At 43.4% G+C, this 27,504-nt stretch overlaps 1 protein-coding gene across 1 annotated transcript in view; it reads left to right on the top strand.

Moving 5' to 3' along the window:
• Window positions 1–27,504, top strand: part of DMD (dystrophin) — a 3,148,630-nt gene that overhangs the window by 1,721,103 nt on the left and 1,400,023 nt on the right. The window contains exon 43 of the mRNA XM_029603105.1: window positions 1,548–1,720. Coding sequence (XP_029458965.1) covers window positions 1,548–1,720 — 173 coding nt within the window. The remainder of the gene's footprint in view (window positions 1–1,547; window positions 1,721–27,504) is intronic.

The raw sequence follows: 27,504 nt of genomic DNA, 5'->3' as shown, positions 1-27,504 counted from the left end.
ATGCGCGCATAAGTATTTACTTGCACAAGCACACGCCGGGATCTCTTACCACATAACTTTACTTCTGGCTATGGACATTGTGTAAGTATTAAAATAAAAAAAAAACTAGGCGAGTCAGCGGGGTTTTAAGGGTTGGGGGTAAAAGGGAACATGGGGTTTAGGAAGACCAATCCATTAACTGGGCAAACTGGGAGCGAACTGGGAAAAAGAGCTGTCGCATTGACACGTGTTATTTTTAAAATCCTCCCCACTTATGCGGTAAAGCCAGCATTTGCGCGCGCATGTGCGCATTCATATAAAATTGTACATACATGTACGCACGAACAGCTGATTTTATACCATGCACACAAGCGTGTAAATGTTTTTGAAAATCAGACCCTATCAGTTTAAAATTTTGGGGGCACAGACATCATACCTAAATATTTATCAAGATTGTACAGTGCTGTGTATGTCCAGTAATGTTATAAGAATGATAAGTATTGTTATTATATGTACCCATCTGAGAGTTGGCAGTGAACTCTCATATGTTTTTGTATTTCCACAATTTGTATTTTCCCTGTAAATCAGTTATCACTGTGGCCAGGAGCCCCTGCCTAGCTGAAAGAAAGGTCAGCTAATAAATGGTGAATGATTGACACAGTTCATATGTAACTGTTATCCTATGTTTTCACATATCATTTCTTGCAAAACTTCTCTTACTAATGCAGCCCAACTGCTGCTCTCCAAGCCGCCTGGAAGAGAGAAACTGTTTCAGCACTAGAGCAGAAGGCTGCTCAGTTCCTGATAACACACGGTGCTTGGGAATATGTCCAGCTTTGATGTAACTCTGTGTGGTGATGTTTGCGTTCTAGAGAGATTTTAAACAACTAATTCCCGTCTCTTTCCAAAGGGTGCAACCTAAAATTCAAAATGTCCAATGGCGAGTCAAGACAGATAATTGTGTTTTAATGCTGCTCAAAATGTAGGGCATTCTGGGGTTGATTTAATTAAAAGGAGATATGCTATCAGCTGTCCTATGGGCATAAAACCAGACAGACATATTAAAAAAAAAGAACTGGTTGCCTTTTGATGTTACCAGTGCTTGGCTCTACATTTGCAGATTTCAGCCTGGGAGATCGCACTCAGCAGGATAAGAGGGTCTCACAGAATTCTAATACTATTCTTTACAATGGGACAATGGCGGGAACCCCCCCATATTAGGTCTGGGAAATGTAGGGCATAAAATATTGTCAACTTCAGCTGCTGCTGTCAATTTGCAAAGTTGTGCTAACTCAGCCCATTTATGTATCTATTTCCATGTGTTCAAATCATGCATGAATACGATACAAAAAAAATTAACTTGGAAGCATTTTGCATAATTTTTGCCCAGCATTCAAGTCAGATCCTAAATTAAACAAAGAAACAGCAAGCAAAATCAAAAGTACTGTGAAGGTGAAAATACATTTTGAATGGTTTCTGTTCAGTCTTCTCAACACCATTAAGGTTATTGTAGACATCTTCTTGATACCTCTGATTGTATTTCCTATTGTAAAACCTTGATATTACAGAATGTGAAAGATGGCCTTAGCAGACTCTCAGGTCACCTGGAGGCCGTTCAGAAGAAGAAGACAGGAGCTCTGAAAAGCGCCACACCTGGGGAAGCTGAGAAGATACAAGAAGCCCTGACTCAGCTGGATCTCGAATGGGAAAAAGTTAACAAGATGTACAGGGACCGACAAGAGTAAGTAACTCACCTTAAGTTGTTGCTTATGGCAAAATTAATTACGAGTTGTCCTGGTTGAGCTCTGGGAGATGCCGGATACTTTGTACATGGCTGTAGACAAGTAACTTGTCCTACATCAGTTCTCTACTTGTTATTCTTAAAATAAGAGTCCATGCAATCTGTTACAGTGCAACACGCGCCAGTCCTGGACAGCTTATACAGAGGAGGTAGGAAATACGTTTCTTCATTTGGGTATCAGTTAATAAAATAACTTTAGAATGTGGTTTATGGATGCTAAAATTCATACAGTAGTGCCTTAGAAGTTATTGTGTCTTGCATGAGACAAACATATGACAATGAGGGTGAAATTCAAAAATTGGACTATAGTCCCATGGCATTTTTTTTTTTTTTTTTGCAAAAGTGTTTGCATACACAGTTTGCTCTGTAGAATTTTTTTCCCTTCCAGGGCTGGCAGGAAATTAAATCTGATTTCAAAACTGTGCAAGTAAATTGATCCCTGGGGTTTTTGTTGCCTATTTTGCCTGATTCTTGACCCTGGCCCTTAATATTTAACTGCAGGAAGGTTAGTCCCATGTTAGGTGAAAGAGTTAATTAGATCCCGGCCAGCCGTCAACAGTTGAGTTCATAAAATTAGAACAAGCCTATAATGTAAAAACTTGACTCATCTCATATTAAAATTCAAACCAAAATGCTTAAAACATAGTACATTGGCTATGAAGGTTTAGATTTTGAACTGTATTACAGCTGATTTGGGGATACAACATATATGAATTACATAGATTTATAGTATGCACAGAATACCATTAAAAACAATGGAGGATGTCTGGTTAATACATCAAGGGACTCTCAGCCTGTTTACAAACCACAGTACTGAATGGTGTGTGTCCTTGACAGCCAGCATGCTCAGGAAAGCTTGGATCAGAAGTAAACACTTACGGCCCAGTTTTAAATGGGCCATGTGCGTAAAAATAAGGGGTTATGCATGGCTGGGCCTTGTACGTGCTGCACGCATTTTTGGAAGGGCCCGGCCACGTGCTTAAACCCCGTTACGAGCCAAAGTACCGGGCCTCTCCAAAGGGGCAGGCCGGGGGGGTGGGCGTGGTCTGGGCGAGAAGGGGCGGGGCAGGCTGGACAGCGCCATTAGCCACTTTCCCGGGGAAGCGCGCGCTGGCAGCTGGCCGGCGCGCGGAGGCTACTACTGCTCCAAAGCAGCAGTAAGGTAAAAAATAAAAAAATTCTAATAGGTAGATAGTAGGGGGTTAGGGAACAGAGGGCAAAAGGGTAGGAAGGTTAGATAGGGGTATAGGGAAGTTCCCTCCCTATCCGCTCCTTAATTGGAGCGGACATGTGCAGGCAGCCCGCGACTTACGCCACCACCCCCGGGCGTGAGTCGCGGGCTGCCTGCACATGCGCATGTGCACGCGCCATCAGATTTTATAATGTGTGCGCTGGAATGCACATGTTATAAAATCGGTACGTTTATGTGCTCACGCTGGGAACCACGCGCTCATGGACATGCACACATGGGTCTTAAAATCGAACCCTAAATGCAAATTAATAAAGCATGCACCTGGGATTTCACTTATCTTTATTTTCTGTTAGGATCATTGTACACTTAAATATGTATAACACTAGCCACTCTCAAAAGACTGAGGGCATTTAACTGCATAAATTGCAAAAGATTGTTTCTGTATGTAATTAGCAAATCTAGTGGTAAGAGGCAGAGCCTTAGCATGCCTATGGCCAATATGTCCATAGCCAAAAGATGCCATACCAAAAGGTAGCACCGCTACCAAAAGGTGCCATAGCGCTGCCATGCTCCAATGAGAGCAGTGCGGCCAGCGGGTCCTCAACAAGAGAAAAAGTAGCGAGGCCCCTCAAAATCAACAGCATGGTCAGCACGGCCCCGCTGGCAATGCTGCTGATTCTGTCATAGCCACACTGCTTTTCCACTTAATAAAGCTGTGCTTACCATTCCGTCAATTTCGGCGGGGCCACACTGCTTTGGAGGAGAAGGAGGAGCGCACCTTGCCCTGCCGAAAGTAGTTCAATGATAGAGTTGGCTCATCCCCATGGCCGGAAGCCATTCCCTTGGCCACAGGGGCCGAAGAAAGCGACTTCTGCTCCGTCAAGGAGAAAGTGAGAGAGAGTATGTGTGCACATATGTGGGAGAGTGAGAAAGCATGTATGTGGAAGAGTGAAAGAGATAGCACATGGGCAGGTGTGTGGGAGAGAGAGAGCATGTGTGTGGGAGAACAAGAGTGAGCATGTGGGCAGTTGTGTGGGAGAAAGAGAGAATGTATGTGGGAGAATGAGATTATGTGTGCTTGTGAATGGGAGAGTAAACGAAAGCATGCGAGCATGTGTGCGGGAGATTGAGAGAGCATGTGTGCATGTGTGTGAGAGAATGAGAGAGAGTATGAGTGCTTGTGTGTGGGATAGTGTGAGAGAGAATGTGTGCTTGAGTGAGGGAGAGTGAGAGAGAGCATGTGTACTCGTGTGTTGGAGAGAGAAAGCATGTGTGTTGGAGAGTGAGTGAGAGCATGTACATGGGAGAGAAAGAGAGCATGAGTGCTTGTGTGTGAGAACGAGAGAGCATGTGTGCTTGTGTGTGAGAGAACGAGAGAGAGCATGTGTGTGGGAGAGTAAGAGAGCATGTGTGCATGTAAGTAGGAGAGAGCATGTACTGTATGTGTCTATGTGGGGGAGTGAGAGAGAGCATGTGTGTGTATGAGATGTAGCACATGTGTGCACAAATACCACACTTACTCTCTGCCTGCTAATCCATGACAATTTCAGAGCATCTGGAAATTAATAGTTCCAAGATATGGATAACAAGGAATTTTTTAAAATTCTTATTTTAATTGCTGGGTGTTATTTGATGTAAAATGTCTGTTTTGAAATATTGTATTGATGCTTGGAAGATTTTTATATGAGTTTTTAATTATTGAATGTTCTATTCTTTGTTTTGAATTATTCTTTTTATTGGTATGGTTTTACTCATTTTGTTTTATGAGGAATGGTAATGTTTCTGTTTTTACATTGTTGCAATGCATACAGAATTTGGCTTGTTGCGGTTTCCAGTTCAGTTTTTGTCTGTACATTTCTGTTTATACTGTATGGTCTCTTTGTGTTTTGCATGTGTGACTGAAGTAAGTTATTCTATTAGGTGTTGATTTTAAAAGGTGCGTGCAGTTACTGGTGTGCGCATATGGAAGCACCAATTTTATAACATGCACACGTCGCAGCACGCATGTTACAAAATACAATATCCACGAGCACATGCGCACCAGATTTTATAATTGACGCGTGCATGTGCGAGCTGGTGCCCCATTCTAGCACGCAGGGGAGGGAATTTTTCAATTACGTGCAGCAACTCAATTGGCCTTTTTCTCAGTTCCTTCCCATTCTGTTCCAAATAAGGAGCAGACTGGGAGGGAACTTCCCTAACCTTATCCTTCCTCCTCCTTCCCCTCTCCTAAACCCTACCCTACCTAACCTCAATTTTTTTGTTTTGATACTTACTGCTCCTCTGGAGCAGAAGTAAACTCTAAGCTCTGGCTGTGTTAAGCTTGGCTCCTCAAGAAGGGAGGAGTTAGCAATCTGTTATAGACCTGCGCCCCAGAGGGGAGGAGTTAGCAATCTGTTATAGATCTGCTCCCCCAGAGGGGAGGAGTTAGCAATCTGTTATGAATCTGGCTGCTGGATACTCCCGTTGAAGGAGGAGTTAATCTGTTAGCGATCACCCCGCCAGGGGAAGCGGAGTTAGCACTCTGTTACGGATCTTGCTAAGGAGTAGCAATCTGTTAGTGCTCTGCTCTTCCGGAAGGAAGGAGTAGCAACTGTTATGCTTTGTTCCTGTAGAAAGATGAACCAGCAACCTGTATGATTCCCACGGGGAGATAGCTATCTGATATGGATCAGCTTCCGCAGACAGAGGAGTAATGGTCTGATGTGGGTTGGCTCCCACAGAGTGGCAGATGATAAATACCGCTCTATTAATGTAGGAAGTAACACTTAGAAATAGTGAATCCCTGGGCCAATGGCAGATGACAGCACCCTCAAGTGGAGATCCTGAGAGGGACCACCGGCTAGGCTGGAGTATTGAGACAAACACAGATAGTTCTTTATTAGACTGGAAGTAGAACCACCAGAGGTGGCAGTAGTGAGTTGATATGCCCGGCAGGGCTGAAGTCCTTCTGATACTGGAACTACGATCTCTGAGTTGCTGAGCTTTAAGGAGAGACTATAGGTAGTGAGTAGACAGGGTATGCTGGGCATAACCAGTGGTAGATGATACACTCACAATTGTAGATATCTGTAATGTCTTCTTATGCAACAGAGAGTCTTCAGTATTCAGGAACAGGAGCCGCAGGCGAGTACTGGTTCCTATAGGCAGTCTGAAATAGAACTCACAATCACTGTGTATGGGATGGCTTCTGGAATAGAAAAGAGGCTAGAAGAGATTTAGGAACATAGGCCCTCGTGGAGCGAGTACCGGTTCCTATCTGTTAATCTGTAATAGTAATCCATAAGATATAGGTATGCGGTATCTTCTTAGGAAGAAGAGAGTATGAGAAAGGAATTAGGAACATAGGCCCTCGTGGAGCGAGTACCGATTCCTATCTGCAATCTGCAATGGTAACTCATGAACTCCGTACCTGCGATAACGTCTTAGACTGAAGGGAGCCTGAGATTAGGAACAATGGCCCTCGTGGAGTGAGTACCGGTTCCTGTCTGTAATAGGACTCACTGTGTTCATGTCTGCGATCGCCTCCAGGCAATAGGAGTCTTCGGGAACGTATGCCCTCGAGGACCAAGTACTGGATCCCGTCCAACAATCTGAAATCAAGAATAGAGCGAGCGGAGCCCCCGAGGAGCGGGTACTCCTGGTAAGTTTGAAAAGGCCGAGCAGTGGGGAAGAATACCCCTCGGAACGTAGTTGCAGGTAGCATGGACTGCCGAAGCAAGTCTTGTTGGAGTTCCTTGCTAACTCACTTGTAGTTAGCAAACAAAGACCTTTTAAATTGAAAACAGATGATGTCATTACGGGGGGACGCTCCCGAGGTTCGCGCCCTTGCTGGTACAAAGTCTGGAGCGCGTGCGCCTTTATGTCATCAGGAACATGGCGGATCCGTAGCGTCAGGCCAGCCCGGGGATACCGGGACCAAGAGGCGGGGAGAAGCTGCGGCTGCATCTGTCCGTCTGAGCCAAAGGGAGTTGCCACAAAGGTAGAGAGGGTGGAGCGAGGGCGAGAATAGGCACGAACTCAACAGGCTGGCTGCCAGCACAGGCTTCCCCAGGACAGCGTCTAATGGCTCTGTCCCAGCCCGCCTCTTGCCCCGCCCCTCCTCATCCAGACCCTGTGCAGAACGCCCGGTTTTTACGCGCGCAGGCCTTTTAAAATGTGGGCATTAGTGTATAGGGATCTATAGCAGCTTGGCTTGTTCTGTTTTCCTAATAAGGGATGTATTTGAGGCCTGGTGTAATATTTGTAGTATTAACTTTCATAGGTTTGAGTGCTGGCAGTTAGTGCTGTTTTTATATAGAAATTCTTATTTTTCGTGACACTCTGAGGGTCATGCCCATGCCCAAGTTACCTTACAGTTGGCCTAATACCATATAGGTTCCAAGTGTCTCTGGCTTTTTTGCAAGGTTTTCTGGTTGGCACCACAGCAGTGCATGTAAATATATTATACATATTGTAAGTGATATTTTAACCTCAGAAGACTGTGCTTTGAATGTTCTTTTTTATGTAAAATCTGTTGCTATAATGAATAATTTTTAATTGTGTGTGAGGAGGGTGTGATGGAGTGCGGGGTGCAAGGCTGTGAAGTTTTTCTAGGACAGCTAATACCCTTGTACTGGCCACGGGCTTTGCTGTACAGATATTTAACAGAGTCTCCCAACTTGTGGTGTCATGTGTTGTGTAATGGGTAAGGGTGCAGTTTTTCAGTTGGCCATAGGTGCCAAACTGCCTGGCTACGGCTCTGGTAGGAGGTAAGGACTCCAGCCCTGGGAAAGCTAGGGGAGCTTCTGCGGTGGGGCTACTAAGCGGCTGAAGAGTAGCATTGTGTCCTGTAGATCAAAAGGAGGGTTGTTGTTCTTAACTTTTGTCGGGAGGCACACACTGCCTGGAAAACAGTATGATATGGAGGGGTGCAGATTAGATAATGAGAAAATTAATTAGATAAAGAGGGAGACACAGTAAGTGAAGAAAGAATTCCAAGAAAACCAGATCTGACAGCAAGGAAATTATTAAGACCCGAGACCTTCACACTGGGGATCTAAGGAAATAAATGAAAATGAGAAGGAATATGTAACAGAAATCTGTATTAGATGCCATTTAGCATAATTAACGTTATCATCTTGATAACAGCATTGTATTTCAGCAGCTTTTATCTGCTGTATATATTATGTGTTTCATGCAAATATAATTTTGATAAGTTTCAGAATTACATTACTTGAAATCTCTCTAGCTCAGGTGATCAATGTGTTCGTCGGGCTGCAGGCATTACATAAATGACATACATGAGCTGACAGCTTTGGGCAACATGCCGCATTGTTTTTCTGTAACATCACATGAAGCCGAACTAAAAGGACTCGGCTCTGCAGTTCTTCAAGGAAACATTCATGTCTGATCACATTATGTCTTGTTATCCCAACAACCTGGCACTAGAATACCATAATAGCTAATGTGTAGCTCTTAGGTACAGTACTGTACACCTATTAGGGAGAAAAAATAAAGTTTAGCAATTGAAATTAGCTCTGTCATTTTCTTGTGGCATTCGTGTTTTTTCCACTCCTGGTTGACCTCTGGCCTTTGCTGGATCCTCGCCCCATGCGGAAGCTCTTTGCTAGGGCCATGCTCATCCAGAGATCCACCAGGAGGAGGAGGAGATACTACTGTGTGCTTGAGGGAAAAAAGAGTGTTGGTTGGATGGGGTTTTTAAATTGGTGATTTTTCCAAAGTGCATATACTGCTTCAGGATATACACCAGTAAACCTTGAATTCTAGTTTGTTTTTTGATAGAAAATTTGAGCTATTGTTGAAGAAATTTCAGATATATCCAATGTTGATACTCACTAGAAATTTTAAAGAAATGCTTATTGAAAAGTCTAATTAGAACCCAACAACAGTGTCATCTTGGCCTATATTGGTGGGTTGATATATTAAATTGACCAGGATCAACAAAGATAATGAATCATTGTACAAAACTACTTTGACTGCAGTAAAGCAAGCAAACCCACTTATATTTGTGTAAGTTTTTGAAAATATGCACTAAGCAGGTAATTTTAAAAGGAGTTACACATGTAAATGTGATAACTATTGTAGCAATTTTCAAAAGCCATTTACCTGCGTAAAATGCACTTACACATGTAAAACCTATTGAAAATTCAATGGCTTGTATTGTAGCAATTTTCAAAAGCTATTTATGTATATAAAGTGCATTTATGCAGGTAAATCCTATGGACAATTCAGTGGCATATATTTGTAGTAATTTTCAAAAGCCCACTTACATGGCTAAAGTACATTTACATGTGTAAAACTAGATTATAAGGGGTAGATTTTAAAAAGCATTTACTCGAGCAAAACTGGTTTTTGCTCAAGTAAATACACCTTACTCAAGTAAGTGGGCTTTTCAAAATTGCTACAATATATGCCATTGAATTGTCCATAGGATTTACTCAAGTAAGTGCACTTTACTCGAGTAAATAGCTTTTGAAAATTGCTACGATAGTATGTCACATTTACATGCGTAACTCCTTTGAAAATGACCCCCTAAGCGTGTAAAAGCTTTTTAAAATCTGGCCCTTAATTGGGTAAATTGTCAGTAAGCCATCTAACCTGCACAAACCTCCCTGATCTGCAGGAACAAACTACCTAATACAGTTTTTGTTTGAAGATTGAGTATTTATACAGATAAAAAGTGTGGACTGAATTTTAAAAGCGTTGCTCGCACTAAAAAGCCCATACATGTGAGTACCTGGGCCCTGTGCAAGCGACACGCATTTTAAAAACCGGAAATTACGCATGTACATACATGAGCGCAAGTAAAGAAAAGAGGGGTAGAAATGGGCATTCCGGGGCAGGGCCAGCAGTTAAAACTGGTGGCCATGGTGCGCCGGTGGTTTGTTAGTCGCGTATATTTACTTCTCCTCCTGAGAAGGAGCAAGTTTGCAGAATTTGCATTTTAGGGCTTGTGCAACAGGGAGAGTGGTCAGAGTCAACTGGGGGGGGGGGGGGGGGGAGTGCAGGATGAGGAACCAAAGGGGTCTGGATTACCTCGAGATTGACTGGGCAAACTGGCGGATTAATGGGAAAAACTGGGACCGCCCCCCGCACGAACATGTTTAAAAATCTGCTTACCTGCGCACGTTAAAGCCCACAATTTCTTAAGAAAGATATGTGAAGTGTTACGTGAGGGGCCTCGAGAGGCCTTGCATTCTGTTAGGAGGGGGTGTTTAGTGTGCCCTTGGGCCTCAGCCCGACCCCAGACGGATCCAGGACCGAACCGAGGGTTGACGGCGTGTTCCACTATGGCAGACGGTCTTACCCTCTGCCAGGCCTGCAAGCTCCCAAGGCCAACAACAGGATGATGCTGGAATGTGAATGGTCCTCCGACTATTCCGAGCCCTTTCGGACCTGCCGCTAGGAATGGCATGGAGCAGCAGGCCTGGCCTGAGGATGAGGGCAGACGGGCCTTGACATGAAGACGTGACACTGTGACGAAGGTGAAGACGTGACACCAGGACTATGGAAGACATAACATCAGGGCTGATGCGAAGACATCACGGACCGGTTGGTCGATGCAACGGCATCAGGGACAAGACTCTGAAGTGCAGACATGACGAGGAACTTGAAATCCAAACAAGACAAGACGCAAGGCAGGAGGACATTGGCACTGTCTCTCAGGGCGCCCTACTCAGTGCAGCCACGAGACTGGTTGCGGACCACCCTGTCCCACTGCTCGCCCTACACAGCCCGAAGAGGCTGGTCACGGACCACGCTGAGAACGGGACAAGCACAGGGAAGGATCCAGTCGAGGTGGGACTCCGATGATGAAGCCGATGTCATCCAAAGCACAAACACGGCTGGCAGGATGAGACTGCTCAGGAGCACAGGGCACCAGTCCACCTGCAGGCCTCTCCAACCCGGGAAAGGCGTCATCCGAGGGAGCAGGACCGACAGGACCAGAAGGCTTCAGAGCGCTGACGTGAACACCTAGGAGGGCAGGACACCAGGAGACGAAACACCAGGACACCTGGACGAGGACCTCAGGCACGAAGACATGGCATGACGAGGAACAAACGAGACGAGGAACTCCATGGAGAAGATAGAAGACCTGACGGAGCTCTGGCAGGCAGGAGCCTCCAGAGTGAAGTAACTCCGATGCAAGGCGAAGACTGACTGAAGACAGCCCTTTTATAGGGCTAGAGCAGGAAGTCCATCCTTAGGTGGGGTCAGCCACACTTCCTGTGGCTGGCCCTTTAAATCCTGTAGAGAGGCGCACGCCAGCGCCTAAGAACAGGAAGCTGGCTGTACAGGACCGTGGACAGTGGCCTGCACAGCATCAACGTCGCGTAAGGAGCAGGGCTGGCCTGAGAAGCAGGCCCGATGACGGCAGCGGCTCCAGCCGCTGCAGGAGGCCCCGGGGGCAGCTCCAGACACTACTCCAACCTGGGGATGCGGTCTCCAGGCTGCGAAGATCACGATGATGCCGGCGGCGGCTCCCAGCCACGAAGAGGGGCAGAAGTCCGTGGTTCACTGCGGTGAAGGGGAGGCTAGGTGGGCGGCCTCTGGACGCGTGAGCAAGGCGAGACCGCGGCTCCAGCCACGCTGACAGGCCCAACGTGGGCGGCACCAGCCACGTCGGCAAAAGCAACAAAGAAGTGAGCAGTGCCTGCTCGCGGGGGAAACCCGCGGGCAGGTTCCATGACATGAAGTACATTTTCTGGAGTATCGGCTTAAAATTAGGAGCACACATACATGCGCTAGGTGTATTTTAAAGCTTATACATGCATGATTTAAAATTTCATCAATAATCCCCAAAATACCCCACCCTCCAATAGTAATTTCTTTTTTCTTTTTTTCTTTACTTTCTTTTTAAAAAAATAAATGTTTAATTTTTATTCTGTTGCATTCCTCCACGGCCTTGCTACAGTATTTTTGCCCCGACCAGTTATACCCACCCCCAGAACACCTCTTTTTAGTGCAGCTAAAACTGCACTGGTTGTGGAAATACACATGAACTTTTAGCCAATTGAAAGGTCAGTCTTACCTTCACAACCCCCAATTTTACCCACATACTTCCTACTAAGCCTTTGAAAATGCACCTCTATACGTCTCGATTCAAGGCAACAGAGATAATTGATTAATGCAGACCATATGGTCTGGGCAGCAGGGGCCAGGTACTAGATTTTCTTTTTTTTATTAGGGAGATTGCAGGAAGTTACATTAGGGGAAGTGGGTTGCAGGGTTCCACAGGGCTCAGTCTTCTTGACTCTCCTTATAATGTTTATCTGAGATTGTTGGAAGAAATAATGCAAGAATATCCAGTTTTGGGTTAATTTGGACCGATCCCAAGAGTGTTATTTCTCATATGAACCTCTTTCTGACTAAAATCTTTTCAAGAACAAAGCATTTTAAGCTACAAATTATCCTTAGTAAGACCGAGGTACTGTGGTGAGTAAGAAGCCTATGGCTGAGTTGGATAAGTCTGTGATTTCGCATGAATTCCCTATGCATTTCAGTTCCCAAGTATGGAGCCTGGGTATTATTTTGGATTCATATGAAGGCAATAGCCAAATTGGCTTTTTTTTTTTTGTAAAGTTAGCTTTAAAGCAACACCTTTGTCCATCCATTGATAAAGCTGCCTTTTTAATGATAATCTATGCTTTCATATTTTCCCATCTTGATCACTGCAGTTTGCTCTCCATGGATCTCCAAAATAAAACTTTTAAGAAATGTTCAACTGGTGCAAACATTTGCTGCCTGTCTGCTGACAAACTCACAGTATGTGCAGGTGCAAGCCTGCTCCCCCCAAACACATACATTGTGTTGCCCCACATTCATTATAATGAAAGACACCAAACTCGTTCGATCACAAGAACAACTTTATATGGGCAATTATGGCCACAGCACAAGCTTTCAGTTAACCACACAATTATCATAGAACCTAACAGAGGTATTAACAAATGCATTCTGCTATAACTCAAACTTATAAACTCTTAACTGTGCCTGACTATCTATCATGCAGGGTGGCCAGGCTCAATTTATTCTGTCTGCTGTTTCTTTTGCTCCAAATCTTTTGAAAATCCCGGCCATTGAAGCCTTAAAATGGTGCAGGTTGGCACATGACTTGGCTGGGGCTCCATTCCGTAGAAATCTGGGACCCCGACTTGTTGCTTGCTGTCTTCTAGTTTAGATGACCCCCACCCTTGAAGTGAGGGGAGATACCGTCAAACTTAATTAGCTGGGCTCCATCGCTGTCTGGCGCTAACTCACGTTGTGGGCTCCTTTGGCTTTGCCTCTTTTTATCGTCTGGTCACCCTGCTTGTGCTGCGATTGTCTAATTCTTTCCTACTCCCTTGTTGATGGGGTGGGAGGGTGGGAACTGCTGCTAGGACATCCGCTGCTGCAGAGGGGATTTCTCTAGCTCTGGTGTTTTTTAAAATCTTTTGTGCTGTCCCCAATAGCAGCTCACCCCCCCCAAGCCCCGCCCCCCAAGCTTCTTTGTCTCATGGAATTCTCTCTGTACTCCGCCCATCTAGACCCTAATGAACATCCTTTCTAAGCCATCGTTGGCTGCACGCACATATTGTGCCTGCCCCAGACATCGGTCCGTCAAGCAGGGGACTAGATGGCTTGACAGATTAATTCCAATTTTATTTAATCTGCACTGGTTACCTTTATGTGACCCTAACTGGGATCACTGGGTGGTACCATTTCGTAAAATGAAGCATTCTCCAGCAGTGGGAGGTTCAGAGGTATTAGTGGTATTGTGAGTGATAGGAGAGCTCATCCCCTAATAGGGATGTGCAGTTTGAGAATATATATGGGGTGTCCACGAGGCTCTGGGAAGAGTCCTAGCCTGGAGCCAGAAGGGGTCTGGGTTGGTTTGTGTAAGGTTTTTTTTTTGCTGGGGGCTAGGGAAGGCAGCAGGAGCTGTTTCCTGTCTTGTGGTTCCAGTGTTGATTCAGGGCAAGAGAAGGATTCTCTCTTGCAATGAGTAGGGGCCAACTCAGAAAGATGTTTAGCACCAGAGAGCAGGAAGAATATCTGACCTGGGCAAGCCAGACAAGTGTGACTAACTGAGGGTGAAACAAGGAGATTCTGCAAATTTTACTGTGTGGGGCTGCAGAGGTAAAAGCCTTGATGGGATTTCCTGGGATCCGAGTATTGTGGAACTGTCCTTGTTGACATTCGGGAAGAAACTGTACCGTATTTTTTATCCTGATTTCTTTGGACAGTTGTGTGATTCTGTCTCTGCTGGACTACTGGGGGGGGGGGGGTTTCAGTAATTATTTTTTCTGTTTTGGAGCACAGTCTTTGGTGTGGACTGCTTTTGTTTGGTGAAATCTGCTCCCCACAGCACAAATGCATGCATTTTTTTCAGAAGATTCAACAACTTGGCTAGTGCTCAGCAGCCTCTGAAAGTAAACGGGGTGAACAAGGGTTATTTTTAAAATACCGTGCTACTTTAAGATCCTTTTGAGGATCTTAAAGTAGAGGGCAGCTGATATATTATTCACCTATCCATTGCTTGCAGTATAGAGACCCAGGCAATATCGCTACTTAGCCGGATAACTTATCTGGCTAAGTGGTGCCGCCCCATTATGCCCACTACCCACCCACAAGTATCCAGCTAAAAACTTAGCTGGATAAGTGACTTATCCAGCTAAGTGGCAGCCACTGAACATAGCTGGATATTCAGCAGCCGCCACTTAGCCAGATAAGTCCGACTTAATTAGCTAAGTGCAATTTGAAAATCAGTCTCCCTCTGGCTAAGGGGCAGCCACTTATCCAGTATATCTGCCACTTAGATATACCGGAACTTACCTGGCTAACTTGAATATCTATTCACAAATATGTTTTACATACGCACGAATGTCGCAGGGAAGAATTATGTGTATCTTACAATCCGCGCATATATGACACACTTGCATATGGTACATGCATGGCCATGCACACCAATATATGGGCATGCGTGCATGTCCTTTAAAATGAGCTTCCCTGGAAATTACAATATTTTAACCATTGATAATTGTGTAATTGAAATTAATTTATTATGCATTGTTTTATGCCTGGTTGTTAACCACACTGGGCATGATTTTAGTGAGAAAGTGGTTTATAAATAAAAGGTGATATTGAGATGATGGTGTGGGTGGCGGTTTTCAAAGGTTTCCACATGCGTAAATAACAAGTTTGCCCATGTAAGATCACACTTTGCAAATTTCCCTTCCTCCTCCATGAAAGCAGTGAACAATTGTGCACTGTGTGAGAGTGTGTGTGCTTTTATTCACACCAAAAACAAGTTGGGGGGGAGGGGGGCGGGATGGAGGGACATCAAAAACGTATACACAAGGATTTCATTCTTGAATCCCTGCAGGTACTTTGAAGCGTACAGATACCCAAGTACCCACATTGCTTCTACAAATGTTTAAAAGGAAACTCCAGTGGCACCACGGGGAGTTTAAAAATTAGCCCAGTTATGTTGAGAAGATTATATTATGAGCAGAGGACACAGAACAAGTTCAGTTGTAGCTAAAGAAGAGTACGAACATGATTGTAATGGTAAATTAAAGAGAAAGGATGAGACTCTGTAAGGAAACATCGTCCTGTTCTGTAGGGTTTCTCTCCATTGCCAGTACCTCAAAGTCAAATTGGCACTTTTGTTCAGCATGGAGGAGAGACTTAATTCCGTTCACCCACAGTAGGGACAAGGCAAAAAGGAAAGCAGCACTCATATGATTTTGCCTTTTGTGACACTTCAAAGCAGACTGCATTCAAGTACAACAGGCATTTCCTGAGGGCTTACAATCTAAGGGGCCGATTTTAAATTTTGCATGCGCGGGGTACATTTGTGCCTGCTACCCGGCGCGCACAAATGTACACCGGATTTTATAACATGCCGCGCTCATGTTATAAAATCCGGGGTCGGCGCACGCAAGGGGGTGCACACTTGTGCACCTTGCACACGCCAAGCCCTAGGGGAGCCCCGATGGCTTTCCCCGTTCCCTTCAAGGCCGCTCCGAAATCGGAGCGGCCTTGAAGGGAACTTTTTTTTTTTTGGTCCCCCCCACCTTTCCCTCCCTTCCCCTATCTAACCCACCCCCCAGCCCTACCTAAATCCCCCCCTCCCACCTTGTTTCATAGAGTTATGCCTGCCGCTGTGTCGGGGCACTCTGCCACGCCCCTGGACCGTGGCCTCGCCCACAGATTGCCCATTTTTTGAAGCCCCGGGACATACGCGTGCCCTGGGGCTTGCGTGCGATGCCGAGCCTATGCAAAATAGGCTCGGCGCGCGCAGGAGTAGGTTTTCGGGGGTTATGTGCGTATCTTACGCGTGTAACCCTTTGAAAATCTACCCCTAAGCATTTTTCCCACAGACACAGAATGGCAGAAAAGCCTTAGTCATTCTGGCCCTAAGTTTGTACCTGAGGTACTGGAGGGGGAAGTGAATTGACCAAGGTCACAAGGAGCAACCAGGGGATTTGAACCCTGACTTCCTTGCTTCACAACACTAGGCTATTCCCCTACATAGACGGGCTTGACTACAGAAAGCTTGTCATATACAGAGCAGGATCAGGAAGGTAAAGAAGAAATCCAAATGTGAACATTGCATAAAACCCAGACAGATCATATATACATGAACTGAAGTATCCTGGTCTCAATCTGGAAATATTTGACTCAAGCCTACTTGCATAATCAGAGTCCTCTTCAACCCAGTTTAAATCTGACCAATTTTTTGAAGAAATTCAAATTTACTCAAGTAGGTTTGAATGTATGCAACTATAACCCTATCCCCAGGTGCAGACTGCAACCCAGTGGGGCCATAAAATAATTTGTACTGTCTCTTTGGGGATGGAACCTCAGCAGGCTAGCTTGAACACAGTCTCTTACTTCCAGAGCCTGGATTCATGGTTGGATGGGGTGAAAGGTTTTCCTTTCAGGGTCCAGCGTGCTGGGGGTGCCTTCCTCTCTGATCGGTGTCCCTGGGAGAGGGGAATTCTATCCTTTTATTTCACTATGGGCAATAGTACCAATAAAACAATGGTGACATTTTGCTTGTGTCCAAAATGTAAAGTCTTTACTGAAGATGATTTATAATTGGAAACTGGCACAATTAACAGAGTCCTCAGCATCACAGTGGCTTTTCAGTTATGGTTTCTTCCCTCAATCTGTGCACAGGTCTCTAATCCCGGATAAAGAGAATTTCCACCCTCCAAGGTGTAGATAAGTGGAATCCCCAGATGGGCAGGGGATCCTTGTTGGAAGAGGAGAAATCCCTTCCAAAACTGGAAGAACTTGGAAAAATCAGTCACTGCACAGAGAGACAAACTCTCTCTCTCCCCAGCAGGTGAAGACTCTGGATAGGGGGTCTTCAATGTTCTTAACTCTGTTGTTACTTGCAGTTAGAATGTGTTCTTCTTTATAATTCTGTCCTTTCAGGATCCCAGATGGGAGGGATCTATTTGGAAATAAGCTACTCCATTGGTTCCACGTCCAGGCAGGAAAGGGGGCAAAACTCTTCCTCCTGGGCAGCAACCAAAAATCTCTTCTTCCCCAACTTAGAAGCAACTCCAGAGGACACTGCCTTGGGTCACCATGGTTCCTCTGTTTCCAGTGCAGGTAAAAGCAAGGCAGGTCTTCCCTACCCAGGGCCCCCCCCTCCCCCCCCCAAAGAGAGGCTTCAACCAAGACCTCTCTCCAAGCAACACCCTGGGGTCAGTCCTCTTATACAAAAAAAGGTAAAAACCCAAAACACAACCCAAGCCAACTGCCCTGCAACTATTTTTATTTATTTTATTTATTTGCTTTTATATACCGACATTCGTTGGAGTACATCACATCGGTTCACATTATAACAGTTGGAATAATATGACAGGGGAGTCGTACTATTTATACATTGTAACATTAACCTTAATGGGGAACATTAGAACTTATATAGCATTACACCTTAGTGGGTGAACATTAAACAAATATAACGATAAATATTAAGGGATGGTTACTGATATTTCAATTTTAGAACTGGGCTAGGGTGCCTCATTAACCGATGCAGTATTTACAATATATACAATAGGGTATCACAGATACAATATATACAGAATGGCATGTAGCAGTTTTAACTGGAAGGTTAAGGTGTCTTAATAATGAAACATGGAGACATTGTATGAAGTGGAGCAAGAAGGGAGTGGAGGGGTTGGGGGGGATTAGTATGTGTGTTGGTAGGCTTTATGGAATAGCCATGTTTTCAATTGCTTTTTGAACGATTGGATGGAGGGTTCCAGTCTGAGTTGGGAGGGTAGCTTGTTCCAGAGGGTGGGGCCAGCTACTGTGAAGGTACGTTATCTGGTGGAGGTAAGGTGCGCTAGTTTTGTGGGGGGGATGGCAAGCAGGCCTGTGTTTTGGGATCGCAGGTTTCTCTGGCAGTTGTGGGGTTGGGGAGGGTCTTTAGACCAATTGATTTTTCCGTTGTTGATGGTTTTGTGCAGGAGGGTGAGGATTTTGTATTGTAATCTGTGTGTTATGGGGAGCCAGTGGAGTTCTTTTAGAATGGGGTGATGTGTGATGAACGGTTGGTGTTTGTGAGAGATCTGGCTGCTGTGTTTTGCAGCAGCTTGAGAGGTTTTGTGGAGGAGGCAGGAAGTCCGAGAAGGAGGGAGTTACAGTAGTCCAACTTGGAGAGTATGAGGGATTGTAGTACTGTGCGGTAATCATGGTGGAATAGTAGTGGTTTGAGTTTTTTGAGGACTTGGAGTTTATAAAAGCCTTCTTTGATTGTTAGGTTGATGTGTTTTTTCATGTTGAGTTCTGAGTCGAGGGTGATACCAAGATCTCTAACTTCATTGGTGAGAAAGGTGTTTGGTTGACTGGGGTTGATGTCTTTGCTGGTTTTTGTTTAGGTATTCTACTCCTGCAGCCAACTATGGACTTGGCTGCAGGAGTGGAGTCCCCGGTCTAGTCCAGAGATCCCCAGGCAAAGTGGAGCCCAGGCCTCCAAGTAGGCCAAAATCCTAACAGAGCAAAAAACCCTCCAACCTCCTCCAAAACTCCAAACTAATATTTCCCCGCCAGCTCTTGGTAGAGAGCTACGTATAAACTCACAGATGGGGGATGTCCATCCCAGCATCCTGAAAGGGAGGGGCAGTACCAAATGGATCCTCCCCTAATTATTTCCTCTAACTGCACTATCTCTAGCTGAAGAAAATAGTTTACCCATGGTTTACTGGTAACGGAACCATAGGGTCTGTTACTCAAACATTCAGAGATATAAATCAGTTTACATATGGTTTCTACACTGATGTACCAGCAATAGTGACACGTGCACATGAGTTAACCTCTTGCCAGGTAAAGGATTTAAAAGCATTTGATTGTAGATAAGATTTGTCATTCACTCTGGCAAGTCAAATGGATTTGTTGAACATCAGCTCTGTAAAAATAAATAAAACCATTGGAGCTCCTGGGAGTGTGCCAACTGTACTGCAGGCCGGCTAAAGGAGTTGAGGTCCCTTCCTATTCTTTGTGATTGATAGTATTCAAAGACAGTGCCAATTGAACAGTCTCTCAGTGTAAGTAGTACAAAAAAGCTTGCTACCCCAGTGAGCAGTCAACCACAATTACTGTTGGAGTCCTACACCTTTGGGGGAAAAAAACCTTCTGTAGTAGTGAGTACCAGGTGTTTCTCTCTTGTATAGCTGTATGGAGTAGCTAAGATCTGCCACATGGGACTCTTATGATCTTCTCAGAGCTGTGCAGTTGCACAACCCAAGGAAAAACAGAAGAGGGTTTCTAATATATCCAATAATAATTTCATGATGTACTAAGGATTTTGTACGAGGTGAGATGCTACCAAGAAAGAACCCGATGCACTAAGCTATGATAACATAGGCCATTACTGTGCATTAATTAATGGTCCATGTTAAGCACATGCAGATGAGTTCTGAGGTAAATAGTGAATGTTAAATTGCATACAATAACATGGCCATTATCACAGAAAAACTTAAGTATGTCTTCCTGAGGTATAGAGAAGTTTCTCAGAATGACTGTGCGTGTACCCTTGCACATTTTAATACATGTTATTTAATTATGCAAATATAGGTAATGAGCTGTTCTACATAATTATGCAGCTCATTGATTATATTCACAGAATTTGTGTTGATGCTCGCATTACTAAGTAACCTGATGAATAGGCAAATACACAAAATTTCACAAAAGGAATAGAGCATATTATTTGCTATTTTATCATGCATTAACATGTATACGAACATCAGCATATCTCAATTCATTAGCTTCAATGTGATTAATCCATTTTGAGGATAAAAAAATGATATAGCAGCAGCATGTAGGTTATCCAGTCTTTTGCACCAAGTGCCAAATGTATGATTATCATCTATCTATTGGTGAGAGGTTTTATGTGTGCACGCGGTGCAAAGAGCTCCTGTCTGTCGGAGAGGACAGAGTGGCAGACCTAAAGTTGCTGAGGCAGACAGAAAGGTATATAGAGGAGATCTTAAGGGACATAGTAGAGCAGTCCTAGTTCCAGTCTAGCAGCTCTTGTCCTGCTTTAGAGGAGCAAGGTCACCCGGGAGGAAACCATCACCTTGATGTAACAGGAAACATAGAAGCATGATGGCAGAAAAAGACAATATGGCCTATCTTGTCTGCTCATCCATCCAATTAATTTAGTATTATACATTCCCATCAATTCTTTAGAGATCATCTGTATTTATCCCATGCCTTCTTGAATTCAGATACTGTTTTTCTACCACTTCCACTGGGAGCTATTCACACATCCACTACCCTCTCTGTAAATACATATTTCCTAAGATTATTCCTTAGTCTACCCCCTTTCAACCTCATCTTATGACTCCTCATACTAGAGCCTCCTTTCCATTGCAAAAGGTTCACCTCCTGTGCATGGAAACCTTTGAGATATTTGAATGTCTCTATCATATCTCCTCTATCTCACCTTTCCTCTAGGGCATACATGTTTAGATCTTTAAGTCTATCCCCATATGCTTTAGAACGAAGACCACTGACCATTTTAGTAGCTACCCCCTGGACTGACACCATCCTGTTTATATTTTTTTGAAGGTGCGGTCTCCAGAATTTTTTAGTTAAATATTTTGTATTGAATTTTCAAATAACAGACATAGCCAATGTATAAAGTAGAATTTTACACAGTATTCCAAATGAGATCTCACCAGGGGCAATATCACCTCCCTTTTTCTGCTGACCAATCCTCTCCCTATTTAGCCAAGCATCTTTCTGGATTTTGCCATCACTTTATCTACCTGTTTGGCCACCTTAAAATCATCAGTTACAATCACCCCCAGATCTGCTCCTCTTTTGTACTTAGAAGAATTTTTCCTCTGACACGGTACCTCTTCCTTGGGTTTTTGCAGCCCAAATGCATTATTCTGCATATTTCAGCATTAAATCTTAGTTGCCAGTCTCTAGACCATTCCTTGAGCTTCACTAGATCCCTTCTCATGATTTCCACACCTTCCTGGCTGTCTACCCTGTTGCAGATTTTGGTATCGGTGAAAAAACAAACCTTTCCCAACACTCCTTCTGCTATGTTGCTCACAAAAATGTTGAAAAGAACCAGTCCAAGGACTGATCCTTGAGACACACAAGTAACACCCCCTCCAGAGTACACTCCATTTACTACTACCTTTGTCACCTCCCACTCAGCCAGTTTTTAATCCAGTCAATTACTCTAGTTTCCATACCAAAGGTGCTCAATTTATTTGTCTCCTGTGCAGAACTGTGTCAAAAGCCTTACTGACATCCAACTATACTACATATAGCAATCTCCCTTGATCTAACTCTCTGGTCATCCAATCACAGAAATTGATCAGATTCATCTGACATGATTTACCTCTAGTAAAATTATGCTGCCTCAGATCTTGAAATTCCATTTATTTGCTCACCACAGAAGTCAGACTAACTGGCCTGTTGTTCCCAGACTCCATTTTCCTTCCACATCTACCCATTTTCAGTCCCCCGGAACTACTTCCAACTCTAAAGCATCGAAAGTGTCAGCCAGTATTAAAAACATAAGAACATGCCATACTGGGTCAGACCAAGGGTCCATCAACCCCAGCATCCTGTCTCTAACAGTGGCCAATCCAGGCCATAAGAACCTGGCAAGTTCCCAAAAACAAAGTCTATCCCATGTTACTGTTGCTAGTAATAGCAGTGGCTATTTTCTAAGTCAGTTTAATTAATAGCAGGTAATGGACTTCTCCTCCAAGAACTTATCCAATCCTTTTTTTAAACCAGCTACACCATCTGCACTGACCACATCCCCTGGCAACAAATTCCAGAGTTTAATTGTGCGTTGAGTGAAAAAGAACTTTCTCCGATTAGTTTTAAATGTGCCACATGCTAACTTCATGGAGTGCCCCGTACACCTTCTATTATCCAAAAGAGTAAATAACTGATTCACATTTACCCATTCTAGACCTCTCATGATTTTAAACACCTCTATCATATCCCCCCTCAGCTGTCTCTTCTCCAAGCTGAAAAGTCCTAACCTCTTTAGTCTTTCCTCATAGAGGAGCTGTTCCATCCCCTTTATCATTTTGGTTACCCTTCTCTGTACCTTCTCCATCGCAACTATATCTTTTTTTAGATGCGGCAACCATAATTGTACACAGTATTCAAGGTGCAGTATCACCATGGAGCGATGCAGAGGCATTATGACATTTTCCGTTTTATTCACCATTCCCTTTCTAATAATTCTCAACATTCTGTTTGCTTTTTTGACTGCCGCAGCACACTGAACTTACGATTTCAATGTGTTATCTACTATGACGCCTAGATCTCTTTCTTGGGAAAGAGTTCCCGTAATACCCTAAGTTCCCGTAATACCCTCGCATGTATCCCATCTGACTCCATCACCTTATCTACTTTAAGTTATTTAGCTCCTCACAAATACTATTCTGAAAATTGAGTCTTAACTCACTTCTAATTGTATATGTGTACATTTTATGTGATCCTGCTTCAGGCCCTTCCACAGAAGTATTTGTTAAGCAATTTTGCTTTTTCTCATCAGCTTCAACATATACTTCTCCTACACCTCTGAGTCTCTCAATGCCACTTTTGCAATTCTTTCTATCACTAACATATCTAAAAAAAAAAAATGTGGTGCCCCCCCCCTGTTTTACTGTATTTCCTATTTTTTCTTCCATTTGAATGTATGCATCCCTGAATAGTTTCCTAGCTAAAGAGTAGCAAATCACCTAGACCAGATGGTATACATTCCAGAATGCTGCAAAAACTGAAAAATAAACTTGCACACCTACTATTAGTAATCTGTAAACTATCATTAAAATCAGCTTCTACCTGAAGATTGGAGGGTGGCCAATGTAATGCAAGTTTTTTTAAAAGGGTTCCAGGGGTGATCCAGGAAACTACAGACTGTTGGCCTGACATCAATGCAGGGGAAAATGGTTGAAACTATTATAAAGAACAAAATTACTGAACTTATAGATAACCATAATTTAATGGGACAAAGCCAACATGGATTTAGCGAAGAAAAGTCATGCTTCATGAATCTGCTATATTTTTTTGAAGGCATCGTTAAAGGTGGGACAATTGATATAGTATACCTAGATTTTCAGATCGCATTTGACAAAGTTCCTCATAAGAGACTTGAGGAAATTAAAAAGTCATGGGATAGGAGGCAATTTTCTATTGTGAAATGAGAATTGGTTAAAAGATAGAAAACAGAGAATAGAACTCTACTTCATACTTCTTATCTACAATCCTTCTCAAGCTCTGTGGTCCTCTCGTAAAGGGCTGCTAGATGTTCACACGATTGGCCAGGCTCAATTGGCATAGAGAAGGGATTGTGCCTTCTCAACTGCAGTGCCAGTTCCTGGAATTCAGTTCCACAAGTACTGCATTTAATGACTTATATTAAGACATTTAAAGGGTTGCTAAAGACTTCTCTTTAGGTTGGCATTTAATTGAGTGTCAGATGAAGAAACTCCTAATTGTACTGTAAATAATAAAAAATAAAGTAAATAGAATGCTAGGAATTATTAGGAAAAGAAGAATAAAACAGAGAATATGCCTCAGTGTCACTTTATAAAATAATGAATGGAGTGGAACGGGTAAATGCAAATTGGTTGTTTACTTTTCCAAAAAGTATAAAGGCTAGGCGACATGCAATAAAGTTACTAGGTAGTGCATGTAAGACAAATAGACAAAAATATTTTTCTACTCAACACATAATTAAACTCTGGAATTCACTGCCAGAGGATATGGTAAAAGCTATTATGGTAGCTGGGTTTAAAAAAGGTTTGAACAAGTTCCTGGAAGAAAAGTCCATAAATCATTATTAAGGTGGACTTGGAGAAAACCACTTCTTATCCCTTGGAATCTGTATACCACTTGGGATCCTGCCAGGTACTTGGATTGGCCACTGTTGGAAACAGGATACTGGGTTTGATGGACCTTTGGTATGATCTAATCTGGCAATCTTATGTTCTTATATAATTTAGTTGTGTTGCGAGCCATGTGAGTGTGAGCCCCTATGGACCGTGGCGCAGTTGATACAAACTCATGGTCAGAGCCCTAAGGTCTGCAACAACAGTGGGCAAATTAGTCTTTACATGAACCAAGCTATGATAAATCCTGGAAACTGTGACTACGGTCAGATCCGAAGAGCCGGACAAAGCTAGAGACCAGATGAGGCTGAGGCTGAAACTGAAGATGGATGTGGAGTAATTTTAGGCTGAAGACTGAAGCAAGGTTTAAAGACCATCAGGTGATCTTTACTGAAGCAATCCTGTGTTGCACGGCCAGGGTTTAAATACCAGGCTGTGTGACATCATCTGAGGGCGTTGAGAACAAGAGTTCCCACTGTGGGACCTTTATAGCTTGGCGCGTGCTGTGCCCACGCACCTAGGAAGGGAGCAGGAGCGGTGGCGTTTCCCTGCCGCATTGGACGGCAGTCTTCAGATGGCGGTGTCAGGGTGAGTGAAACCGCTCGCGGGGCCATCCCACAAGCGGTAAACGTAACAAGTTGCTAATGCGATAATTCGCTTCTACTTCTATTGCAAATATATCCTCCATATCTTCAGTATGTCCTCATAGATTTCAGCATTTTTCTTTGCTGTTTCTGTGTTTTGTTTGCGTGTTCAACATTTTCAGCCCTTGAAAATCCATTTAACATATTTTGGACTCTATCAGCAACTCTCTAGCAAAATTCCTTGATATCTGTTCAAAGGCATGAGAGAGGCTATTGGGCATGAAAAAATCTGAAAGCCAATGACATTTTAAAACTGTAATACAATTAATAATAAAAAATTAATAAAACTGAAAGGCCAATGACATTTCCAAACCATAAGACAATTAATAATAATAAAAATAAATAAAAAATAAAACTCAAAGGTCAATGACATTTTAAAATCATAATACGACAGTAATAACTTAGCAATAGAGTCCAGTTTGAACAGCCTAGAAGATTGCAATGTGGTTCCGTCTTCCTTTCATAAGCAGCCGCCCCTTATTTAAAAATGCTCTGCTTGGAACAGAGGGGCATGAGCAATGCATGTAGCCCGTTGGGCTCTGTTTTCAAAGAGAGAGTATACATCCCCTGTCTGAACAAAACTGACTTGAAAAGTAGCAGGAGTCCTGGTATTTTAGTAGGTATGAAGAGCAGTGCCTAATATGTGGCAAACAATGATCAAATTGAACTATGCCTGGCAGGAATTCCCTTTAGGCCTCTCTGCCTAACTGGAAGTTTGTTACAGTTGGTACTCACAATACTGAGAGAAAATGCCAAAGTTGCAGGCGGCGTGTACTATGATGGCTATGCTCAACTTATACTGGGGTTAAATGCACTGCTTCTTTGCATGGCTCATGGTATTAGTGATGTTATATTATGAATTAATATTATCGCAACATCATCAAACAGTCCATATAATAACAATACTTATTTTTGTTGGATATACACAGTACTGTAAAATGGTAAATATTTCTCTGCCCTGAAGAGCTTACAGTCCAGGTGGGTACCTAGGGCAACAGGAGATCAAATGACTTGCCCAAGGTCACAAGCAGCATCAGTGGGAGAAACAGGATTTGAACCCCGGCTTCCTTGCTTCTCAGTACATTGCGCTATTCCAAACAGAGCACTTTTTAATAGGGGGCATCTGCTTAGATAAGGAAGACAGAGCAACATTGTAATCTTCTGGACTTATTAAGAAAAGACAGAGAGGTCAGAAAAGGTAGAGGAGTTGCTCTTTATGTCAAAAACAATATCCAAGCAACTGAAATGCAAGGGACATGGGGTACAGAAGAAGCATTATGGACCGAACTAAAAAAAGAAGATGGTGCTTCCATTTTTACTGGTATGAGCTATAGACCTCCAGCTCAAACAGAAGAACTGGACAGAGAACTCATCGAAGACATGCAAAAGGTGGGAAAGAAGGGTGAAATGTTTCTCCTTGGAGATTTTAATCCGCCAGACGTAGATTGGAGTATCCATTCTTTGGAATCTGCAAGAAGTAGTGAGATAGTGGATGTCCTTCAAGGGGCTCTGTTCAAACAAACGGTAATGGAACCCACAAGAGAGGGTGTGGAACTTGATCTAGTGCTCACTAATGGGGATAATGTCTCTGATGTTTGTATAAGGGCTGCCCTGAGCCTCAGAGATCATCAAACGGTAGGGTTCATTTTTGTAAATAGGATACAGAGAAGTCACACAAAGACCTGAGTTTTGAATTTAAAAAATACTAACTTTGTCAAAATGGTGACGTACATGGAGGAAGAACTGGAAGACTGGGAGAAAATGGATGAAGTAGAACAACAGTGGGCCAAATTAAAAGGAGCTATTACAAAGGCAACAAATCTATATGTTAGAAAAGTAAACAAGTAAAAAGAAAATGACCTGACAGATGGTTCTCACATGTGTGGCACACTGAACACATGACCGTTAGCTAAATGTAAAGTACAGTTTGCATCCACAGGAACCCCCCGACCCACAATAATGGATGTAAAGCAGAATTACGACATTCCCCATACAACTCGCCCTACAAAAAAGATATTCTGGTTCTGGTGTCATCTCAGTTACAGAAAGACAAACTCAATAGCCCTACTTATGAAAAGACAGCAGTTTATCACTATTGCATGTCCTCTTGAGAAAACACAACAAATAAGACTGATACAAACGCTTACATGCTAATAAAATACCTCACCTCGGTCACTTACACAGAACCGACCTAACATGCTCCCAGGATCTGCAGTAATGCACATAAACTAATCCGCACAAAGTTACACCTGTATTATGGAATGCACTCAAACAGTAACAACCCTACCTATGAAAAGGCAACACTACGAATATTAAATCAGGCCCTAAACACCAATACACCTCCTATTAGGAAAACAGAGCAAGCCAAGCAGCTATAGATCCCCGCACAGAAATAATAGAAAGAATAAAGAGAATAAATGTTTCAAAACAGCTATGAACAGAACAACATCTAAAATTAAAAACTTGCAAACAGCCAGGGATATCAGCGAGTAAAATTTTAAAAAACTC

The sequence above is a fragment of the Rhinatrema bivittatum genome, chromosome 5, assembly GCF_901001135.1.
Source record: "Rhinatrema bivittatum chromosome 5, aRhiBiv1.1, whole genome shotgun sequence".
In the NCBI taxonomy this organism is placed as follows: domain Eukaryota; kingdom Metazoa; phylum Chordata; class Amphibia; order Gymnophiona; family Rhinatrematidae; genus Rhinatrema; species Rhinatrema bivittatum.
The sequence above is the reverse complement of the archived record's forward strand: the minus strand, read 5'-3'. Positions and strand labels throughout refer to the sequence as shown.